The sequence below is a fragment of the Centrocercus urophasianus genome, unplaced genomic scaffold, assembly GCF_019232065.1.
Source record: "Centrocercus urophasianus isolate 14NV4802_14NV808 unplaced genomic scaffold, USGS_Curo_1.0 seq_27, whole genome shotgun sequence".
NCBI lineage: Eukaryota > Metazoa > Chordata > Aves > Galliformes > Phasianidae > Centrocercus > Centrocercus urophasianus.
In genome coordinates this window covers 5,860,965-5,880,853 of record NW_024884833.1, presented here as the reverse complement: position 1 = coordinate 5,880,853, position 19,889 = coordinate 5,860,965, and the positions used below count along the sequence as shown (strand labels likewise).

The 19,889-nt window shown below is 39.9% G+C and overlaps 1 protein-coding gene across 1 annotated transcript in view; it reads right to left on the bottom strand.

The window, feature by feature from the left end:
- Positions 1 to 15,011, bottom strand: part of ADAMTSL1 (ADAMTS like 1) — a 172,957-nt gene extending 157,946 nt beyond the window's left edge. Inside the window, exon 1 of the mRNA XM_042826731.1 lies at positions 14,955 to 15,011. Within this exon, the coding sequence (XP_042682665.1) occupies positions 14,955 to 15,011 (57 nt within the window). The remainder of the gene's footprint in view (positions 1 to 14,954) is intronic.
- Positions 15,012 to 19,889: the final 4,878 nt, after the last annotated feature.

The following is a 19,889-nucleotide window of genomic DNA, read 5'->3' as shown; positions in this document are numbered from 1 at the left end:
GGACAATGGCAGAATAAAGCAACAGGCCATCCACTCAGCTGTAACTCCCTGGCATTTCACAGTGGACGTCTGCTGCATTCCTTATGTTGCTGTTCATTCACCCTTCAAAGGCACGTGTCCTTCATTTTTTAACCAGAGCATGCATTTTAGAAGACAAATATACAAACGTCCCTTGCAGTCTATTTGGCTGACACAAAGAAAGCCAGTCCTTTTGAAAGACCTTTAGATCTGGTTCAAAGAACACTGCGGTGAAATGAAGACTGTCGTCAAACTAAAGAGGCTCAAGAAAATAACACTGAAGACAAGCTGAGTATTAAAAGAATGACTTAAAACGAACTCCAAACAATTTTAAAACTTTTTTTTTCTTTTAATTTATTTTTAAATTTTTCAAATAATTCCAAAAAAGGAAGTTAAACCAAGCATACAGAAGGCAAGCTCTCCTTTATCAGCTCTGGTGAAGGACCTCTACTACTCTGATCCTGCTGCCCCATTTTTTGCACTTTTGCCAAAGTGGACTGTGCTAGCTGTGCTGAGTAACTTGATGATTCCGTGTTGTTACCAGCCTCCATTTTCAGTTTGCTTCATGGCATGCAGTATGTAATGGTATTTTAAACACATACAGTACTTCCTTCTGCAAAACAGGTTTTGGAGGGTAGTTTAGATGAGTAATTGAGTCAGTTTTAGGTTTCCGTAGCATTTAGTATGATGTAATTTTTCTTTGGATCTACTGCTAGGAAAAAAAGCATGAATTAATTTAGTCAGTGAGACATAATGTTGGATATGTCTAATGAATGAGTGACAATGATTTGACACTATCAGTTTATCTTACCTTATTAAAATGCAACATGATTTATTTTCAACACAATGGTAAATGGGTAAATGTAAAATCTAAGGTAAGGTAAGTATTCAAACTCAAAATGTGGTTGATCCCCACAGCTGCAGAAGATCACACATGCACCAATTTTACAGATGCCATCCATCATCTAGATACAATCTCATTAACAGATAAATGTGAGACAAAAGGACCAGGATGCCAGTTTATCAAGTTTATTTCAGCTGTTTTCTGAAGGGTATTTTTAGAATAAAACTTCGTGTTTGTACTTTTTTGCAGCTAAGAAAGAAGTCTGTATTTATGCTTTTACTTCACAAGAAAACTAAAAAAAGGGTTCTTGTCCTGGTTGTTTAGCACTGGTTGAAAGCCCAGTCAAAGACATAATTAAAAAGGGTTGCAAGGTAAAATCACATAAACCAAGTACTCTTACCTCATCACAGATTATAAGCATCAGCACAGCGAGACATTCTAAAGGTCCAAATTTTTCAGAAATAAGTTGTACTCCCACCCAGAGGGGAGCCATGTGCCTGTTATTTGCATTCTGAGATTTGTTATAAGACCTATATATTCCCAGAAAGCATGTGATCTCAAGCTGGAACAGGCTCCAAGTTTTTTTTTAACAAGTGGAATAAACATAATTCATTTCAACTCTATCCACGTTTAATGTTAAAGAAAGTAGTGTGGTTTTCTTTCTTGCAAACTGTACAGTTAAGCTTGTGCCTGAAATTCTAGCAATGCCTGAAGAGCCAAATCTGAAGAAGATTATGGTTACACTGCAGGCTTAAGGAGTATCTACCATTACAAGCTAAGGATTCACTGTTCAGTGCAAACTTTTCGTAAGGATCTTATACCACTAATTCATAGTTTTTAACCACTTTCAACCAAGCCATCTAAGCTGAGAAACCTACATAAAGACATGAAGTTACTGTCATAAATAGTAAGCTGGGAAATAAAACAGAGAAGAAAAACAAAACAACCAAACAACAACCAGAGCAGAGGCAGGTACGGCCTCTAAATATGAGAGAAGCAAAGCAGCCACCAGCTGAAGCTTGCTTTAAGTAACACTCCTGTTTTAGAAGTCTTTTATCCCTATCGGAAGTACCCAGGTTGGTACCTTTCAAATATCAATATATGCCAAAGGAGCAGAATGCAGACACTCATGAAGGTTCATTACACCCTGCTGCTGATTCCAAAAGAGCTTCCTTCCCTATCCTGTCTATCCAGGTGGATCTCAGTCTGAGATTCCCAGGAAACACTCACTGTTTTGTCCTGATATCTACAGCATCAGTGGTAGAAACGTCACTCCCTGAAAGCAATTTTCTTATAAATGACCTACATAAAACAACAACAAAAAATCAAAATCAGCTCTTTCTTTATATCTCATTACGCTAATACACAATTAACCTGAGGATGATCCTGCAGCTAACACCCAGTACAGCAGTTGCAGAGGAAAGGGGGATGAGGATGCCTAAAATAATCCTCAAAGGAGAAGGAAACCTTATGCATTTATCCAAGAGAGCAAGAAGGATCATGTGTACAAAATAGAAGGATGAAGAAATGAACTCCTTGTCAGTGGATAAATTATAGCATTGAAAATCTTTAAAAAAAAGGGGAGAGGGAGAGGTATTTAAAATATGACTTGAAAAAAGAGCTTCTTAGAATATAACAAAATTAGTCTGACCAATAAAAGAGCTTGGTGTCCAATTTTACTGTAAAAAATTCTAGCATCAGTGTTTAATGGTTATTTCTAAGAGTTGTCAAGCATTCATGTTATAATCAAACTATGAGCTGAATAGCAGGTCTTTCGTACTCTCTCCATTAACACACAGTATACACAGAAATCTTTTACAACATCTGGAATAGTATGTGAAAAACACAACAAGTGTCACACATCTTTAAATCACAACAGCTGCCTGACCATCCAGGAGCTGCATTCCTGATGAGAAAACCATGTCTCTTTCAGGAGCATGTGTGTACACATGTGTATGAATGCACAGAGGGAGAAACACGAAAAGTAGCAAGACCTCTGCTCAGATCTGAGACCTACAAAAGTAGTTCAGCCTTAAGAAAATAAATGTCTTAGTCACATACTGGAATTTAATTTAAAATTTTCCTTGGAACTGTAGTATCCCTACAGAAGCCAACTATTTGTCAGTGTCACACAGAGAAGAGTGTGTATAAATGCAGATCATGTTATTTCATTGCTCTTTGGTTACAAAGGTTTCCAGCCTTCCTCCTTCTTCAGCAAAATGTTGCTAAATTCATATTTTTCAAGACACTTGTATGTTTCCTAGATTAAACAGCAATATAGGTAGCACAAAATGCAGTTAACCTGTTGTTGGAGTAAGGCACTGATACAGAGTTTAAGCCACAGTTATTTCCCAGATGATATGCATCACTGGGTTTGGTTAAGAAATTTGAATCATCTGTTTCTTATCATACCCCACTGTTTAGGGGTATGATGAACTGTCAGTGACAATACGCAAGGCTCTTCTGAGGCCACTTTTCTTTTGCTACTGTGAAAATGATATTAGGGACAAAAAAAAACACAGAAAGTTATCTTTCCCTATTATGTGGTCTTTTTGCCCTTCCTTTTCAGACACATCCAAGCACATCCCTGTATAAATACTTGCCAAGCCATACATTCTCTTTCTTTTGAGTAATCTTTGATCATCCTTTGATGTTAGCTTGTCATTGGAGTCAACTACATACTTCAGAGGGTACAGAAATGTTGTCTGTAGTGAACCAGGTAGAAACTGCTTTCAACACTTACCTACGTAAGAGCAGGAGACAAGGCCAGTAACCCCATCCCTTTTAGGAAAATTGCATTTCTAACTTCAACTAATGTAAATACACGGTTTATGAGAATTCATTTTCACAGGGTTGTGTATCTTTGTTTCATTCCATCCAAGGTAACAGATGGATTACAGTTCAGATAGGAAACTGCTTGGAAATCTCTGGCTTTTAAAAGAAGCCAATGCTGAAAAAAAAATTACAGCTAGTTGAATTAATATTGGTAATTACTGTCAAACAAAGCGTTGACATACAAGACATTTCTGACTAGCTGTGGAAACATTTCTAAGCTATTATCTTAGAAATATCCTGAGTCAAATTTCTTGGCATGTCCAATTTCAGTGCACATGTACAAAAAACTAATGTATCTAGGCATAAAATTGCACATCACTTTAAATAGTACTGTATAACTGAAGCACATCAGCTCTTCCAGTACTATTTTTTTTTAAGAAAAGATTTTTTAAGATAAAACCTATCTTGAGAGCAGAATAATTAATTGGAAGCACTAGGATTCCTCATGGCAGTTGTTGCCCTTCAGTTCTCACTAGATATCTGCCCCCTTCATGCAACTCATTCAAGTAGAGCTCCTCATGGTATCCTCAACACTATAATGAAGAGCTGAGTAGGAATGAACATCAATCTGTTTTCCCAACTGGGTGTGTCAGGGTCAGAATGAATTAGTGTTGCTCAGCTGGTGTGACAGATAGCTTGTGTTCCCATTACCCTGACCATATCTTATGAAAAGACAGTGAACCTCAGCCAGAGAGCTGCCAGCCAGACACCCTGAGAGGGACCACACAACGCCTGGCAGAATCCTTCCGAAAGGAAAGGATGTTCTGATTTTGTGGAAGTTAAAAGAAGATGGAAAGAGCAAATGCTGTACTGCCCAAGCTGCCAGAGCTGCTTGCTGCATCTGAGGTGCTGAGTGACCATGGGTGCAATTATTCCTGTGATTAACGGCACGCTATACCCTATGGCCAAATCAAAAGGATGTCTGTGCAAACTTCTGCTAAGAAACTGACTTCTCTGCTAAGCAATCTGGAAAGAAGTAGCTGAGGTAAATATCAGAGCTCTTGAGATGCAGTGGCTGTACCTCTTGCACTGTCTCCCTGCTCCCTGGAGGGGCAAGGCTATCTCCTGTCTAGTGTAAGGCTGTGAGCAGAACAGTCCAAGCTCATTTGCCCAAGGCTTCCAGTCTTGGAAATTAGCTTGGAACTTTTGCCTCCTTTGCACTTGCAAGATCAGGCAAAACACCTGTGAAGAGCTCGTGAGAGTACTTCCTGTGGAAAGCCCCTGGCACTGGAAACCCTTGATTTGAGTGACTGTGATGCAAGGAAGGCACTGGCACAGAAGCACACACATGTAAGGGTATATACTGCACTCTGGGAAATTAATTTATACTCAGACTTTGCCAGTACAGACAAATGGTCAGGATTTATTTTCTCATTTCAGCTTCCTAGAAGGCAATAGACCAGAAAAAAAAAAAAAAAAAAGAGCAGAATCCTAATCTTTTTCTAGGTTGTTTTTCATTTATTCTTTCTTCAGAATCTAAACCAGCTTCTTGGGGTAAGATACCTTGATGAAAAGGTGAGAACTGGAAATCTCACTGAGATCTTCTTGCAGATTTTCAGTGTTTATTCTGGTCCTATGAGCAGAGTCAACAGGGAGAGAAATAGGTGGACAATTTTTCTTTACCCTGAGGAAAGACACCCAATCACCCAATGGACATACTGTTAGCTCAGCTCTCAGGGACACAAGTACAACTTTGCTGTGGTACTCCATTCTGTCCTGAGTTCTTTTTGTCTTTTATTCTTAAACAGCGTAGTCATGCAAGGCAGGCTTATCACTATGAGTAGATGCTGAACATATCTGCACCCTCTGGCAGTCATCAGCTCTGTGCATTAAGTGCTCTCTGAAGGATCAAAACATTGCCAGTGCTGTTCACATTGCTCTGTTGGATTCCTCCTGCCTTCAAGCAAGTCACATAGCTGTATATATACAGTCTTCTAAAACGTATCCCCATGACCCATCATAGAAGAGTACATGCCTTCTAGTCTGCAAGAAAAAGGGAAGAAATGATAAACAGTCATCTCAGTACTTTAGGAGCTAAACAGTCAATCCCAAGGCTGGGCTGGAAGTAGTATCCCGGGAGAAATGTGCCAAACGTGAGCTCATTTCTTCTTCTTAAAGGGTAGCAGCCAGCCAGGGGGATTCCTGGCAGAGGATGGAGCTGACACCATATCACTTCAACACACTACATGCTGCGCTCCCTATAACATTTTATAACAGTGTCTTATAAAAATCAGATCAGTCCTATCTCTCACTCCAGTTACCCATATGAAAATATACACCAGGGGAGCAATGCGAATACAAGAGCTCTTTTTCTTGCTCTCGCAGACCCAAGTTATAACACCCTGTTGTATTTAAATCCTGCTGTACTGGTGTAAACACCAGGCATGGGTGATCCAACACAGAGCAGGTCCAAGCTGGCTCGACCTCAGACTTGTCGCCTAATTGACTCAGAACAGTTTTTGAGGCTAGGACTGGTTCAGATGCAGGATGGGTGAAATCACTTTCCAGAATTCGGAACCCACCCAATAGCACAGGTTCAAAAGTGCATCTTACTCTCAAAGACTTCAACTTTCACATAGGAAGGACTGGGGGCAGGAAAAGAGCTGAGAGGGGTGCAGAGAAAGGGAAGAAGAGAAAAGGAAAACTGTAGTCTGTGATAATGCCTAGTGCATGCTACACATTTTCTAAGAGCCAAGAAGTGAAAGCTGTATGCTGGCTTGGCTGTGTTTGTTGGCCTCAAGGAAAAAATGGCCCACATGAGGCAGGCAGCTCCAGCTCCATGGTTAAACCATTGTCTCCCTCCAGGACATGGGGTAATATGTTGAAGAAGTGCATGTTAGCCATTTTCCCTTGGTTTAGTGAGCTAACCTTAGGCTTCAGATATCCCCCCAAATTGAATTTCTGCAGAGGCCATAACACCTAACCATGAGTCATTTCATGTGCCTTAACCTGCACATGGGCTGGATTCAGAAATAGTGCTTTGGAAACTCCAGACTAGAAGACCTTGTCATGTAAACCTGCAAGGCGTCAGGCTCCATGCTCCATGAAGCAGGTGGTAACCCAGCTGCCTTGGGTTACACGAAAAGATGATCAGGAGGGAATTCAGGGAAGGGAGAAGTCTCCAAGGGTTTGTGCAATTTCAGATAAACACCCACAATTATGAAGTTTATTCAAAATAAATAAAGTCTTCTACTCTTTGATGGTCTGCCATCTCCCTTAGTTACCTAATGGAGCTGTCTGTGTGTTTATTTTAATAACAAAGGGCCATAAAAAGGATTAAAATATTAAGCCTTAATGGAGCCAGAAAAACTGAAAGAGATGTGTTTATTTAAAAAAGAAAAAGAGGGAGAAGGAACAAAAAAAAAAAAAAAAGAAAAAGAGGAGACGGCAGACAGGTAGACAAGTAGAAAGGAGGGAGGAAGAAAGGAAGGAAAGGGCTGGGGAGAAGGAGAACCCAGAAATTATGTAGATGTCAGGGGGAAGTTCTTTACAGAGAGAGTGGTGAGGTGCTGGAACAGGCTGCCCAGAGAGGTTGTGGATGCCCCATCCCTGGAGGTGTTCAAGGCCAGTTTGGATGAGCCCCTGGGCAGCCTGGTCTAGCATTAAATGGAGAGGTTGGTAGCCCTGCATGCGGCAGGGGGGTTGGAGCTTCAGGATCCTTGAGGTCCCTTCCAACCCTGGCCATTCTGTGATTGTGTGTGAAAAATTTCAGAGATCACAAAACATTTTACTCTGTATTAATCATTAAACAATTAATCTCAAATTAATGTAGATGTTTCTTTAAAGGAAAATGCTCTCACAGAATCACAAAAGAATTGTGCGATTTGGAGGGGACCTCTGGAGATCATCTACTCCAACTCTCTGCTAAAGGTTCCATAGAGTTGGTTAAAAAGGAAAGTGTTCAGGAGGGTTTTATCTCCAAAGAAGACTATCACCTCTCTGGGCAGCTTTCTCCAGTGCTCTGTCACCCTCGCAGTAAATAAGTTCATTCTTACGTTTGCATGGAACTTCCTATGTTCCAGTTTGTGGCCACTGCCCGTCATCCAGTTGCTCAGTACCACAAAAAAGTGCTTGGCCCCATCCTCTTGACAACATACTCTTTAGATATATATATATAGCTATGATAAGATCCCCTCTCAGACTTCTCCAGATCAGCCTTTCCTCATAAGAGAAGTGCTCCAGGCGCCCAATGATCTTTCTGTCCTTCTGCTGAACTCTCCCTAGAAGTTCCTAAACTGGGGAGCCCAGAACTGGGCACAGTAGATTACAGATGCTGCCTTATCAGGGCAGAATAGAGCGAAGATCACCTCCCTGGACTTGCTGGCCACACTCTTTTTCCTGCACTTCAGCATACCATTGGCCTTCTTGAAAACAAGTATAGACTGCTGGCTCATGGCCAACCTACTGTCCACCAACACCTTGGTTCTGCATCACAGAACTCTTTTCCAGCAAGTCAGCCCCTAATCTGTACTGATGCATATGGCTACTCTTCCCAGGTGCAGGGCTCTACACTTTATCCTTGTTCAAAAGGTTCCTCTCTGCCCAATTCACTAGTCTGTCCAGGTCTTGCTGAAAGGTAGGACAGCCTTCTGGCATGTTATCCACCTCTCCCAGCTTTGTATCATCTGCAAACCTACTGAGGGTGCATTGTGCCCCTTCATCCAGGTCACTAATGAAGTTTTTGAACAAAACCAGACCCGGTACTGAGTCAAGAGACTCTGTGCTGTGGTCAAAACCCTCTGAGTACTCAGCTGTTAAGACTTTGTAGTATTGACATGCAGGAATTTTCCAGGAGTACCAAATTATATATATTTTTTTATCCATCACTTTAAATTGAGTTACAAAGATGTAAGAAATTCCAGGTTATAAGCAGTTGCTGCTGTCATTCTACTCTCTCATATCACACACAGTGAAAAAAAATCATGGTTTTTTTTCCTCAGCAGATAAAATGAAAGACACATCCACATTTTGGAGCTAGTATGTTGCACAAAAGCCAGTCTTCATCTCTGGTAATCCACTTCCTTTTGCCCTGCTGATTACAAGCACTGATGTGTGGCCGACCCCATCACAAGACTGCTCAAGTTCAAATTAGCAGAGAAGTGAATGTTGAAGTTTTCAGTTTCAGAGATTTCTGTTGGTTTACTTTCGCCTCCCCTTCAAATAATTTACATCATTCCTCTTTAAAATGTGTCCCTGGCTACACCTTTTAAGAGAACCATTGTCAATAACACAGTAACTTGAAAATCTCCCCCTCTCTTTTTTAAACAGGAACTATGAAAATGTCATATCCAGAATATATTCACAATCATAATCCATTCACATTCCTTTAAATCCAAAATGAAAAATGAAAGTACAGCCCTGGGCTTGTTAAGGGTATTTATATTAGCCTCAACAACAGATGCTTTTAACAGCTCAGGCTTAGAGAAACACAGGGATTTAAGTCAGTCAGTCAGTATGTAAATAAATAAATAATCCACCAATCTGATACCAGCACCAGAACAGTAGGACACCTTATTGCTTCCTGTATTTCTTTTCACTTTTGTTTCTGTTGATATAGCACAGGATCTGAACAACACACTAGCAAACTTCAAACAGGGACTGAGATTATATCCAACAAAGCTAGAAGGGGAAATTTGACACCCCTATAGTATATTCATATGGAAACAAAATGAGTTATATTCATTTTATGGGACAGTTTTAATTTATTATGAATTGCATATAATTTCCTGTCTTGTTCCTTTAGTAGTCTTGGAATTTATTTCAGGATGTCTTACGTTATCACATACACTTCCCTCTGCCCTGACACCCTCTCTACTAAACTTGCTCTAAAAGGAGTCCCTGAAATGCAGAAATTTCAGGGCAACCTCTAAAGGGTTGAAGCTTTGGAAGATATTCCATAAAGGCAATGAAGATGAAAATTGAAACTATGAAAATCGATGTGCTGAATAATTAGTGAACATACCACTTCTTTCTCTGCACATATAGATGAAGGGACACGTCAGTGAGATGTATTCAAATAATTCACAGGTGGCAAAACTATTAAGACTCCTGCACATGCTTGCCTTGGAAGCAGAATAAATCCCAGAAGCTATACTCTCTGCTTTCTTTCCCCCAGTCACTCGTCTATATCGCTTTCCAATTTCACCAGAATGTTAGCTACTTTAAGAAGAAATTTGGAGAAGCTGGGCTCTGGCAGCAAAAAGAAAAGAAACTGCTCATATGCAAAATGAAATTCTAATCAAGGTACTTAAAAAAAAGTTGGGAACAAACTTAGGGTTAATAATGTCATAAAATGTCATCTCACTGTCAGTGTGAAGATGCTGATTTATATCAGTCCTCAGTGTGTACATTCAGATTGAGCCACAACAAACAAAGCCACCAGTAAAGCTGTTCTGTTGAGAATATGAAAATTGGCCACTCAGAGGTTTCACTAAAGGATATTCATGACCAATACTTTCTGGAAGTATTTTAATTTCTCATAAACATGGCATTAAAATACCACATGTAAAAGCTCATAAGAAAAGCTGTTACAAAATAAAAAAAGATTGTACTGGAAAGAAGGTGAAATTCAGTGTACTGTCATTTCATTTAGATGAGGAAAATGAATTTATATAGCTGAAGAACTTGGTCTCTAATTTCATCCTATACTACGCTTATATAGATATCAAAAGTTATTACTCTGAGAAGAGCATTTCCCACTTCCAAGAAGATGGGCAGAAACTTAAATGCTGGTAACTCCATAAAATGGTGGGAGAGCCTATAACAGAAGATAAAACGGTGCACACAATTATCTTGTAAGAAATGTCCATCTATTATTCATTTTCTTTCTGAGGTTTGCCTGAATATATACTTATGGCCTAGGAGATCACAGGGCTGGAGCACCTCTTCAATGAAGAAAGGCTGAAAGACACTGGGATTGTACAGTGTGGAGAAGAGAAGACTCTGGGAAGATCTTACTGTGGCCTTCAGGACAGAGTTGCTCTTTATCAGGGAGTGTAGGGATCGGACAAGGGGGAAGGGTTTTAAACCATTCTATGACTCTATGTTATAGGACCTCCAACATCCAAAGCTAGTCAGCCATCTGTTAAGACAAGCCTACTGTCCATATCGTGGTATGAAAAGACAGTAATGCCCAGAACAAGTACCAACACTTCTTGCTGCACTTCATACCAAAGGATGGTATTCTGATGAAATTAGGTGTTTCATGACAGCTTTTGATTAGTTGCTGTCTACTACATGGGAAGACTTCTTTTGTAACTGTTCCCGGCTTGGACAAGAACATTTATTTCTCCTTTTCCTGTTCCTCATCCTAACACCATAAATATGAATGATATGGATAATGTGTTATAAACGTATTCTCTCTGACCTAAATTTTCTAATTGTTTCTATAAGGGTGATACTATTCTCCTTCCATCCCTCACATGACAGACAACAGACTGCCATTTCCCTATTCTTATCCACATAATTGCTGCCCACACAGCTTTGACTTTTCTTACAAGCTAAAGCAAATAGCCATGAAAAGCAATTTAGATAAAAGAGTGACTGCAGGTTCAAGGAAGAGTTCCTTATTGCTGGAAGGCTGCAATAAGGTCTGCCCACAGGCTTTTCTTCTCCAGACTGAGAAAGAGTAAATAAAGTAAGTAAAGAGTAAATAAAAGCAAATATAAAAAACTCTGAAGGAGAAGAAATACTAAATAAGCCCAAACACAGTGCTACATGTGAAGAAAGTGATGGATATGCAGACCTAGTTGCATGTAGATGTCCATGTAAGAAGCTGTGTCTTTCATAGACATGAGCTGTTCAGAGTATGATGGCATGGCCACAAAACTCAACGGTCAGAAGTTTTGTATTCCTTTGCATAAATAAAACTTAGGTTTGTATACCTAAGCTATGAATTTCAGCAGATTCTGTTTGATCTCACCAATAGAGGAGATCAAAAGCTAGTCTGCATACAATCTATGTACAAATATATATATGCACATTTAGGACCATGTAGTGGAAAATCCTTCTCTACAGCTATAAATGTAGAAACAGATAAGCATGCACACAACAGTAGAGAGACCCATCTACACACGAAAGGAAAAAGTGTCATGTACATGTGGATATAAACAAGAAGCATTATATTCATTCCACTGGCTAATTGTGGTTGTGGTCATCCAAGACAGACACAGCTAGATAATAGGGGAATACAATGCCAAAGAGCCTGGAAGGGATGGACTATTGTATTTGACTATTTTCCATGTACAAAACAGAATAGAAAAAGAAATCCTCAAAAAAAAAAAAAAAAAAAAGACACCAAGAAAAAAACAAACCAAAAAACCCACACATGTGCTTTATTACAGTTCCTAGTGTTAGTTCTGTAAATACCACAAGAGCAACCAAGAGAGCTAAAAAAAGCCGCTGAAAAGATGCAAACAACAAATGCAAATGTGATTAAATGCCCTTCTGACATGAAATGATTTGACTTCAAATTTGGATGAACACACATGTCAATGGCTGGTTATGGTTTTGGCCACATTCCCTTTGAGTTAGACAACTGTGATTTGCTTGTGCTAGGCTTTTATTTTTAAACCGATAGAAAGGGAAACCTTTGGAATTGAATGCCTGTTCTCTTTTGTTCCTCTTAAAAGTGGTGTGCTAATATTTTCTTAGCATGCAAAAGTTCACAGAGCAGTGAACAAAATTCTCCAAATACCTGCTCAGTTTGGAAAGAGAGAAACAATCTTTTCAAGTTACTTTCAATCTGATTTTAGTTTTTCAAGACAAGTATCTAGGGTTATATTCTTAAAAGTATCTCTGACAGTACCCAGTTGCCATTTATGCCAAGAGAACAAGATGTCTGGGCATGGAGCAAATTCTAAGGCAGATAACAACCGAACTGCAAAGTCCACAGATCTGTCAGATGGTGTCAAGCAACACAGTCTTCCACCACTCAATGAAAATGATTTCTTATGAAGAAGAATATGTGGAGTACAACATTTCTCCAGGTGGTCTTCCTTGAAGTAGACTATACTTGCTGGCTAACAAGACATTACTCTTGATGTTGCCTCTGGACTTCTCCATCTCTTCAACATTATGTGCACAGAGTCTGGAACAGTGCAATGTCTGAGCTATGCAACCTCCTCATGGGGGCAAGAACACAAAACAAAAGAAGAGCCTTTCTTTATAGCATCTTACTGAAAATACAGAAGCGTTTCATAAATGATTGCAGGATTAATCATGTGAGTAGCTGACCGCAACTCTTACTGCTTAGAAGTTCTAAGAACTAGAACACTTCTAATGATGCTGCTGGAGTACCTCATGACTAGAGTCTGCTCAAGTTGCTCCCTATTGGCAAGAAAGAGGTTTTAGGGACACACAAGACTAGAGAAACAAATCAACCCAGGCATAGATTTCCATAGCTCTCATACTCATTCCACCTACTTGACTAAGGGCTGGCATCTGTAGGGCTAATAGACATGTTTATAAACCCTATTCAGTGCTTACTTTTTCCTCAGAAACATCGATGACCCACACCCTGTATGAACTCACACTGCAATAAGCTACAGTAGCAATATGGTTATCTTACAACTAATCTCTGTCTCTATCCAAGCTAGAAGTAAAATTCTGGCATGTTTACCTAATCTCCTGCTGAAAGCAAGTAAAAGATTTCCCTGACTGTGGAGGGAGTAAAAGAATGGCCTGATTCAAAAAAGAACTTTAAGCTTGCTTCACATCACTATTCTTAAGGCACAAAGAGATTTGGTGGGAGGTGGGGGGGAAATCTCTTGAGGCAGGGTAAGTCATACAAATAAAAACTAGTATAGTATGGAATATAATGCATAATAGCTGGCAGCAGAATGCACTATTTATTTTCATGAATCAGGGACTGAGAACTTAAGTCACAAGAAGGAGAGTGAAGTATAAATGTTATGAGTATGAGCTTAACGTGGGGCCAGATCCCACAGTCCTTACACAGTTTTGTTGAGTCATATCTCCTGTTGATCTTCTTTGAATTAATACTGAAGGATTGGTTCATACTGTATTACAGTCATCAGGCTATAAACTTCTCATTTCCATATGTGAAGGAGAACCGGTGCCTGACTTTATGCCATTCTGCGTGATTTCAGCATATGGAAAACAGATCTTGAAACAAACTAGAAATTTAAATCTCAGTGTAAATTGCTTTCTTAGTTCTAGCAACCAAACGGAATTTAGTGATTAGACATCTAAAAGTTTTCAAAAAAAATCATACCATTATTTTTATTAAGCACTTGGGATATGGTTATCCCACTAATTTAGGTCTAAATGTGATTACTAAAAACGCATTGAGATTAATTTACAATAATTAGAATAGACTTTCATACAGATAAGTAGGAAGTAGAAAGATGCAAGGATTTATAAAGTTCATTAATTTTCTTTAAGGTTCTTTGTTATTCAAATGACTATACTTAATTAAGTCTCTAGAAAAAAAATAAAAACAAAACACCAAAGCCATGCCAAGACCACTATAGTATCAGAAGTGTCTGTACTTAATATTCTTGCTGCAGATTTTCTGATAGCAAATGTACTTATGAAATTAAGTCTGAATCACAATGGAACATTTAATATCAATCAAACCACAAAGCTACAGTGTTCAGCTGTAACACATCCTATCAGGATAATCATGGGGATTATGCTAGAATATCATACAATAATGATAAGCATTATAGCCCTGAAGCAAACCAGATATCATATAATGTATTTTACAAAAGTTATTATAAAGTTTTCTCTCTAATGAGTTGCAGCAATAATCAGAGCTGCAGGAAAATTTCAGTACCTGGTTCAGTGCCTGTGCACAGGCACAGCAAAAAAAAAAAAAAAAAGTATATATATGTACATATATATATATACATATATACAATATATACATACATGTTTATTTGTTGTCATTATTTTAGGAAGGAAGAAAATTTCAGTAACATTACAGTATGACACAGTTTGATTTAAAGGGGTTGAAGAAATGACACTTCTCCAAATCCCAAGCAGTTAAATTACCACTCACAGGTTGCTGCTGTCTGAGTCTGTAAAAGTGATGCCAACATCAACTCCTTGGTTCTACCTGCAGCAGCCTGCATTATCAGGGCTCTCTGTTCTTCAGAGAGGATAAGGTTTACATGATTTCTTCAAAGCAAGCTCTACCTTGATCTGGAAGACTAAAAGCATGCCCTCATACATTCATGCAGATACAGTATCAGCTACAAGCTAGGCGAATTTATCGGAAAGAAATGGCATTTACCAGGAGGAGGGAAGCCAGAAGCAAGGTGCCAGCAGCGGCCCAGCGGCAGCCTTCCATGGTCGGCTGGTGCGGGACACTGGTCGGACCGTGCGCGAGCTGTGAAGCGCTCTGCTGCCCGCTGTCACATCCAGCGCCAGTGCGAAACTTCAGCCCCGCTTCTCCGTCTCCATCAGCCCTGCTCACATTTCCCGAGCCGCAGCAGTGGGTGGGTTGGGATAGGCTGAAGGAAAGCGCTGCCGGAGCCGGCGAGAAGCCAATGCCCCTCTTGCTAATCAGACATGCAGCACAACAAAGCCGAGGGGTCTGAAGAAAGTGTAAGAGGCAAGGTAGAGGGGGAGAAAACGGAGAGAGAGGAGGAGGAGAAGGAGGAGGAGAGAGGCAGAATGGCACAGCTGGAGGGAGTGCTCAGCCGTCCCCAGGAGCTCTGCTCCACCACTTGCCGCGAGCAGTCGGGCTTACAGCTGGGTCAGTAGCACTCCTGAGTGCGCATTGTTCCAGTCAGGAGGGAAACTTAATCTGTGTCAATATATAACGTATGCCATAAAAGGCACCAATCAGAAAACACTGCAGTCTTCCAGGAAGATTTTTTTCGGCATGCTTTACTAAAGTTGTGCCTTTTCTAGAGAAAAATGCTCTCTGGAACTCTTTCCTCCATTTATTTAGCAATAAGGGAATATGGCTCTGATCCCAAATCATAAAGCAGGTATGTTTCTAAGATGAGTGAGTATCAGCCTTTCTGTCATTACCTTTCTTCCTCATGGGGTAAACTTAAAAATCACCCTATTCAGCATTACAAGGAAAATGAGCTTCTGGGAGGGGCACTTTTGCACAGAAACACAATGATACACACCTCAGGATAGCCAGGAACTCTGCCTTTGAATTAATTTGAAAGACTGGGGTTTCAAACCCTGTTTTCCCCCTGTTCAAGACTCACAGATTTATAGAATCATAGAATTGTTAGAGTTGGACCTTAAAGATCATCTATTCCAACTTGTTTGGACACCTACAGCTAGATCAGGGATCTCAGAGCTCCCTCCAGCCTGACCTTCAGTATCTCCAGGGATGGGGCATCCACCACTTCTCTGGGCATCCTGTTCCAGTGCCTCACTACTTCCAGGCCCCATGCAGTTTGCATGCCCATGTCCCTGCACGACCTGAAGTACTAACTTCCTTTTTATTTTTCCTTTTGGTCTAGCTTTTTGTTTAATTTTCTAAAGCAGAAAATGCAAACTGAATCCAATAAACTCTTTTCCAGTGCAACAGGCATTCTCACACACAGGAATGAGCTAGACTCTCACAGTCAGAAGGTTATGGTGCTGCAGAGTGTGCTTTGTCCAAATGGATATGCAGAAGGTCTTGACTTCCCTGAGATTTTGGCTGTTGTACCTCAGTAAGTTCAGACAATGGAGAAAAGAAGAAAAGCAATGTACATGTGTGTTAGGGGAGGAGAACGGAATGCTAGCAATGAGCATAGCAGAGGGAAGCTCTGCCAAGGGCATCAGGTCTGGGGTCAGAGAGGAAAAGGGACCAAGTGTAGATCACAGACCATTTGAAAGAGCTGCACATCCGCAGAAATGAAAAACAGCCTGGAGAAGTTGGATGAACAAACAGGGAGAGATGCAGAGTACACAAGAGGAAAGGAACTGGGAGGAAAAAGAGGTTACAGATGTTGAGTAGTCAGGAAGAAAGAAGATGATCTGACTTAGCAGGGCAGGGACAGGAGCATAAATACTGGAGATATCCAAAGGCCTAAATAGAAAAGAAAGAAACTAGACAGAACTAGGCTTGGAAAATTAGGCTGAAGAGAGAAATTTGGAACAAGAAACAAGGGTAATCAGGAACAGTGGGAGAAGGAGATTTCAGCCTGAAGTGGCCAGCAGCAGCCTGACTGGGGACCTTTGAATGTGGTGGGCTGAGAAACAGAACCTGGAAGACTGGTTCAGAGGGCTCAGAGGGAAGGGGCCGTGATAAAAAGCCAACTAGGTGGGGTGGAGTGAATGCAGAAGAGTGAAAGAGGGTTTAAAATGGATATTAAGAGCTTTCTTTCTTGTGTCAGTGAGTCCTTTATATGGCCAAATCCCCCCCGCACAGAAAATACAGTGACCACTTCCTCAGGAGAGCTGGTGTGTGGATTATTTTTGCGCTACACTCAACTCAGCAGTGGAGAATGTGCCGCGTAATGATACTATGGCAGTATTTATGACTTCTCAGATTGCATTGGAAAACTCAGAAAATCTAAATATCAATAACAGTAATGACAACAACAAAACATTCACCCCAAACACTTTGCTTCACCAGCAAATCTGCTTCGGCATCAAGCCTGAGAGCAGTACAAAGAGTTCTTTTTCCATAGTATTCTTGGGCCACCACTGTCTCTTTTTTGCCTTAATCTGTTTCCTTTCCCCAGAAGGCTAATGTCATCTAAGAAGTAATTACAGCTAATTTTTGGAATTCCTGTACATCAAATTCTCAAGGCCAAATTTTTACAGATAGCAGCAAGGTTTGTAATACCAAATAGGTGAAATGATCACTACTTTCTTTTTAAGGACCACAATGATCCAGTGGTGATTGCATACATTAAGATGGGTAGGTGAGAAATAAATGAGAAGGACATACTCATATCCACAGACTTCTTTATCTCTTTGCCCAGCAAATGGGATATATTGTACTAACAGTACATAGCCCACTTCCAAATTCCTGGCTTTGAACACTCAGTGTTTAGCTTTGTAAAAAATAGTATCTTGAAAATAAATTTTGGACATTCTTCTTATCAGTACAGACCTCTCATCACCAGCTAATTCATCTGAACTAAAATAACTGGAGACTATTTGTGTCCAATGTATACCCCTGCAAATGTTCCGCTACTTTACCTCCCACTGCAGCTGATGGGCATTTTTCTCACAGGATGATGGTGAGAAAATGAAATTAATTTTTTTGCACATTCAGAACAGATTTCTGAATGCATATTAAATTTTTGTTTCATGATACACTCATATAAACACCCTGAATTTTTCATGAATCCATGTAAATGTTGTACTACATCATTTTGGCTTTGGGTTTTCTGTACATATTTCAACCTAGATCAAAGCTAAATTCAGGGAATGGAAACTCATATGAATCAAGTCCAAAAGAACAGTCTACTCAGATTCTAGCATACAGATTTAATGACGGGTCATGCCCAATATCTACCAACTGCTATGGAGCAGTGTTGCATCTACTAAAGGTTCATCTGAATCATTACTAAGTGAAAAAGAAAAGAACTGAGAAAAGACTGTAGACTGAAAAGAAAAAAAAAAAAAGGCTTCTGAAGAGCCTAGATGGGTATTGGAGCTGAACTTCTCCATATCCTGCTGCTCAGATCAGGACTATGATTATACCGAATTTATGTAAACATTCTGTATGGTGTTTTTTAATTTATTTTACTAAAAGGTCATTCTAGATATGGAGCACTAGTTTGGGGATGGAAATCTTTGTTTCTACATCAAATAAAGAAGGAAAATGTGTCCCACAGGATATAAAAGTGTCTGAAAGGTGCAAAGCCTCAGGCACTGTCCAAAAATGACTCCAAGAGTTCAGAGCACTGAAAGTCTTTTACCTACAGCAGAAAAAATAGCTGAAGCTGCAATGGGTGGGCTACCCTGTACTGATGGTGAGTATTCTGCCCTTTGTTTCACCAGTAAGACAGAAATGGGTCTCAGCAAAATCTTAATGCTAGACGAAGTCCTTCTCCTTCACACCAGTTTCAAAATTACTTTTCAAAAAATACTGGAGATCAAGAGTCCAACATTGCTTACAGTACTACTTGCTGATTATACACTTGCAAATAAGTCACCTCCAAATGGTGATATTACAAACACAAACCCGTCACCATCTTAGGGGAGACTGAATCTGTAAACACAAACTGCTGTATGCCCTGAAAGTTACCCCTTCCACTTTTTGAAGTGGCCATTAACTTCAGTTCTCTTCCTCCTGTCAGGTATTTAAATTAAATTTGTTTTCAACTGCTTGTGAGAAAAGCAGAGCTGTTTATCGGTCCTGTACACCTATAGCAGATTATACGAAATAGAAGCAGAAGCAAAAGAGGGGTGTCTGAGGCTGTATTTTAAGCTCCACAGATTTAAAAATACTTAATTTGAAAAACACACGTGCAGGCAGGAGAAAACTGTTAACATCAATATGCTTTATAGCAGGAAAGAGTGAACTCAGCTTTGGAGCTGATCTCCCAGGGGGTATATGTTACCATTTTCACTCAGAAGCCACCTGTCTCTTCTTGGAGGCTCGACCTTTTTTTCTTTTTCTTTTTCTTTTTTTTTTTTTTTTTTGCCATCAGGTCCATAGAACCACAGTTTTTTTATTTCTTTTTACTTTTTCAGTTAACAGTTATTCTTAGATTTTCTCTTATAAGCCTGGATTGATTTCTGGGAACCTGGAAACTTGCAGAAGTATGGAAAGTGAAAAACGGAAGAGAGCCAGTGCTTTAGTTAGAAAATTGAATTTATGTGTGTATGCCAAGAGTAGATGCAAAAGGACTAGATTGAACGCTATATGCTCTGTGATATTCTACCAAGGCTACTAAGGTGAAGCTCACCCATGTACACACAGCCGCAATTACTGAAGTACTTTCCTCAGAAGTTAAGCTGCTAATACATGCTAAATCTGTCACACAATCATAGAAAAGACCTCAAAGATCAACCCGTCCAAATGTCCACTCACCACAAATACTTCCTCACTAAACCATGTCTCTCCATACAACATCTAAGTGTTTTTTGAACATGTCCAGGGTTGGTGACTCCACCCGCTCTTTGAGCAGCCCATTCCAGCACCTGATCACTCTCGCAAAGAAAAAAATGTCCTAAAATCCAACCTGAATTTCCCCTGGTGCTACTTGCCATTCCCTCTTGTCCTATCACTAGTTACATGGGAGAAGAAGCTAAC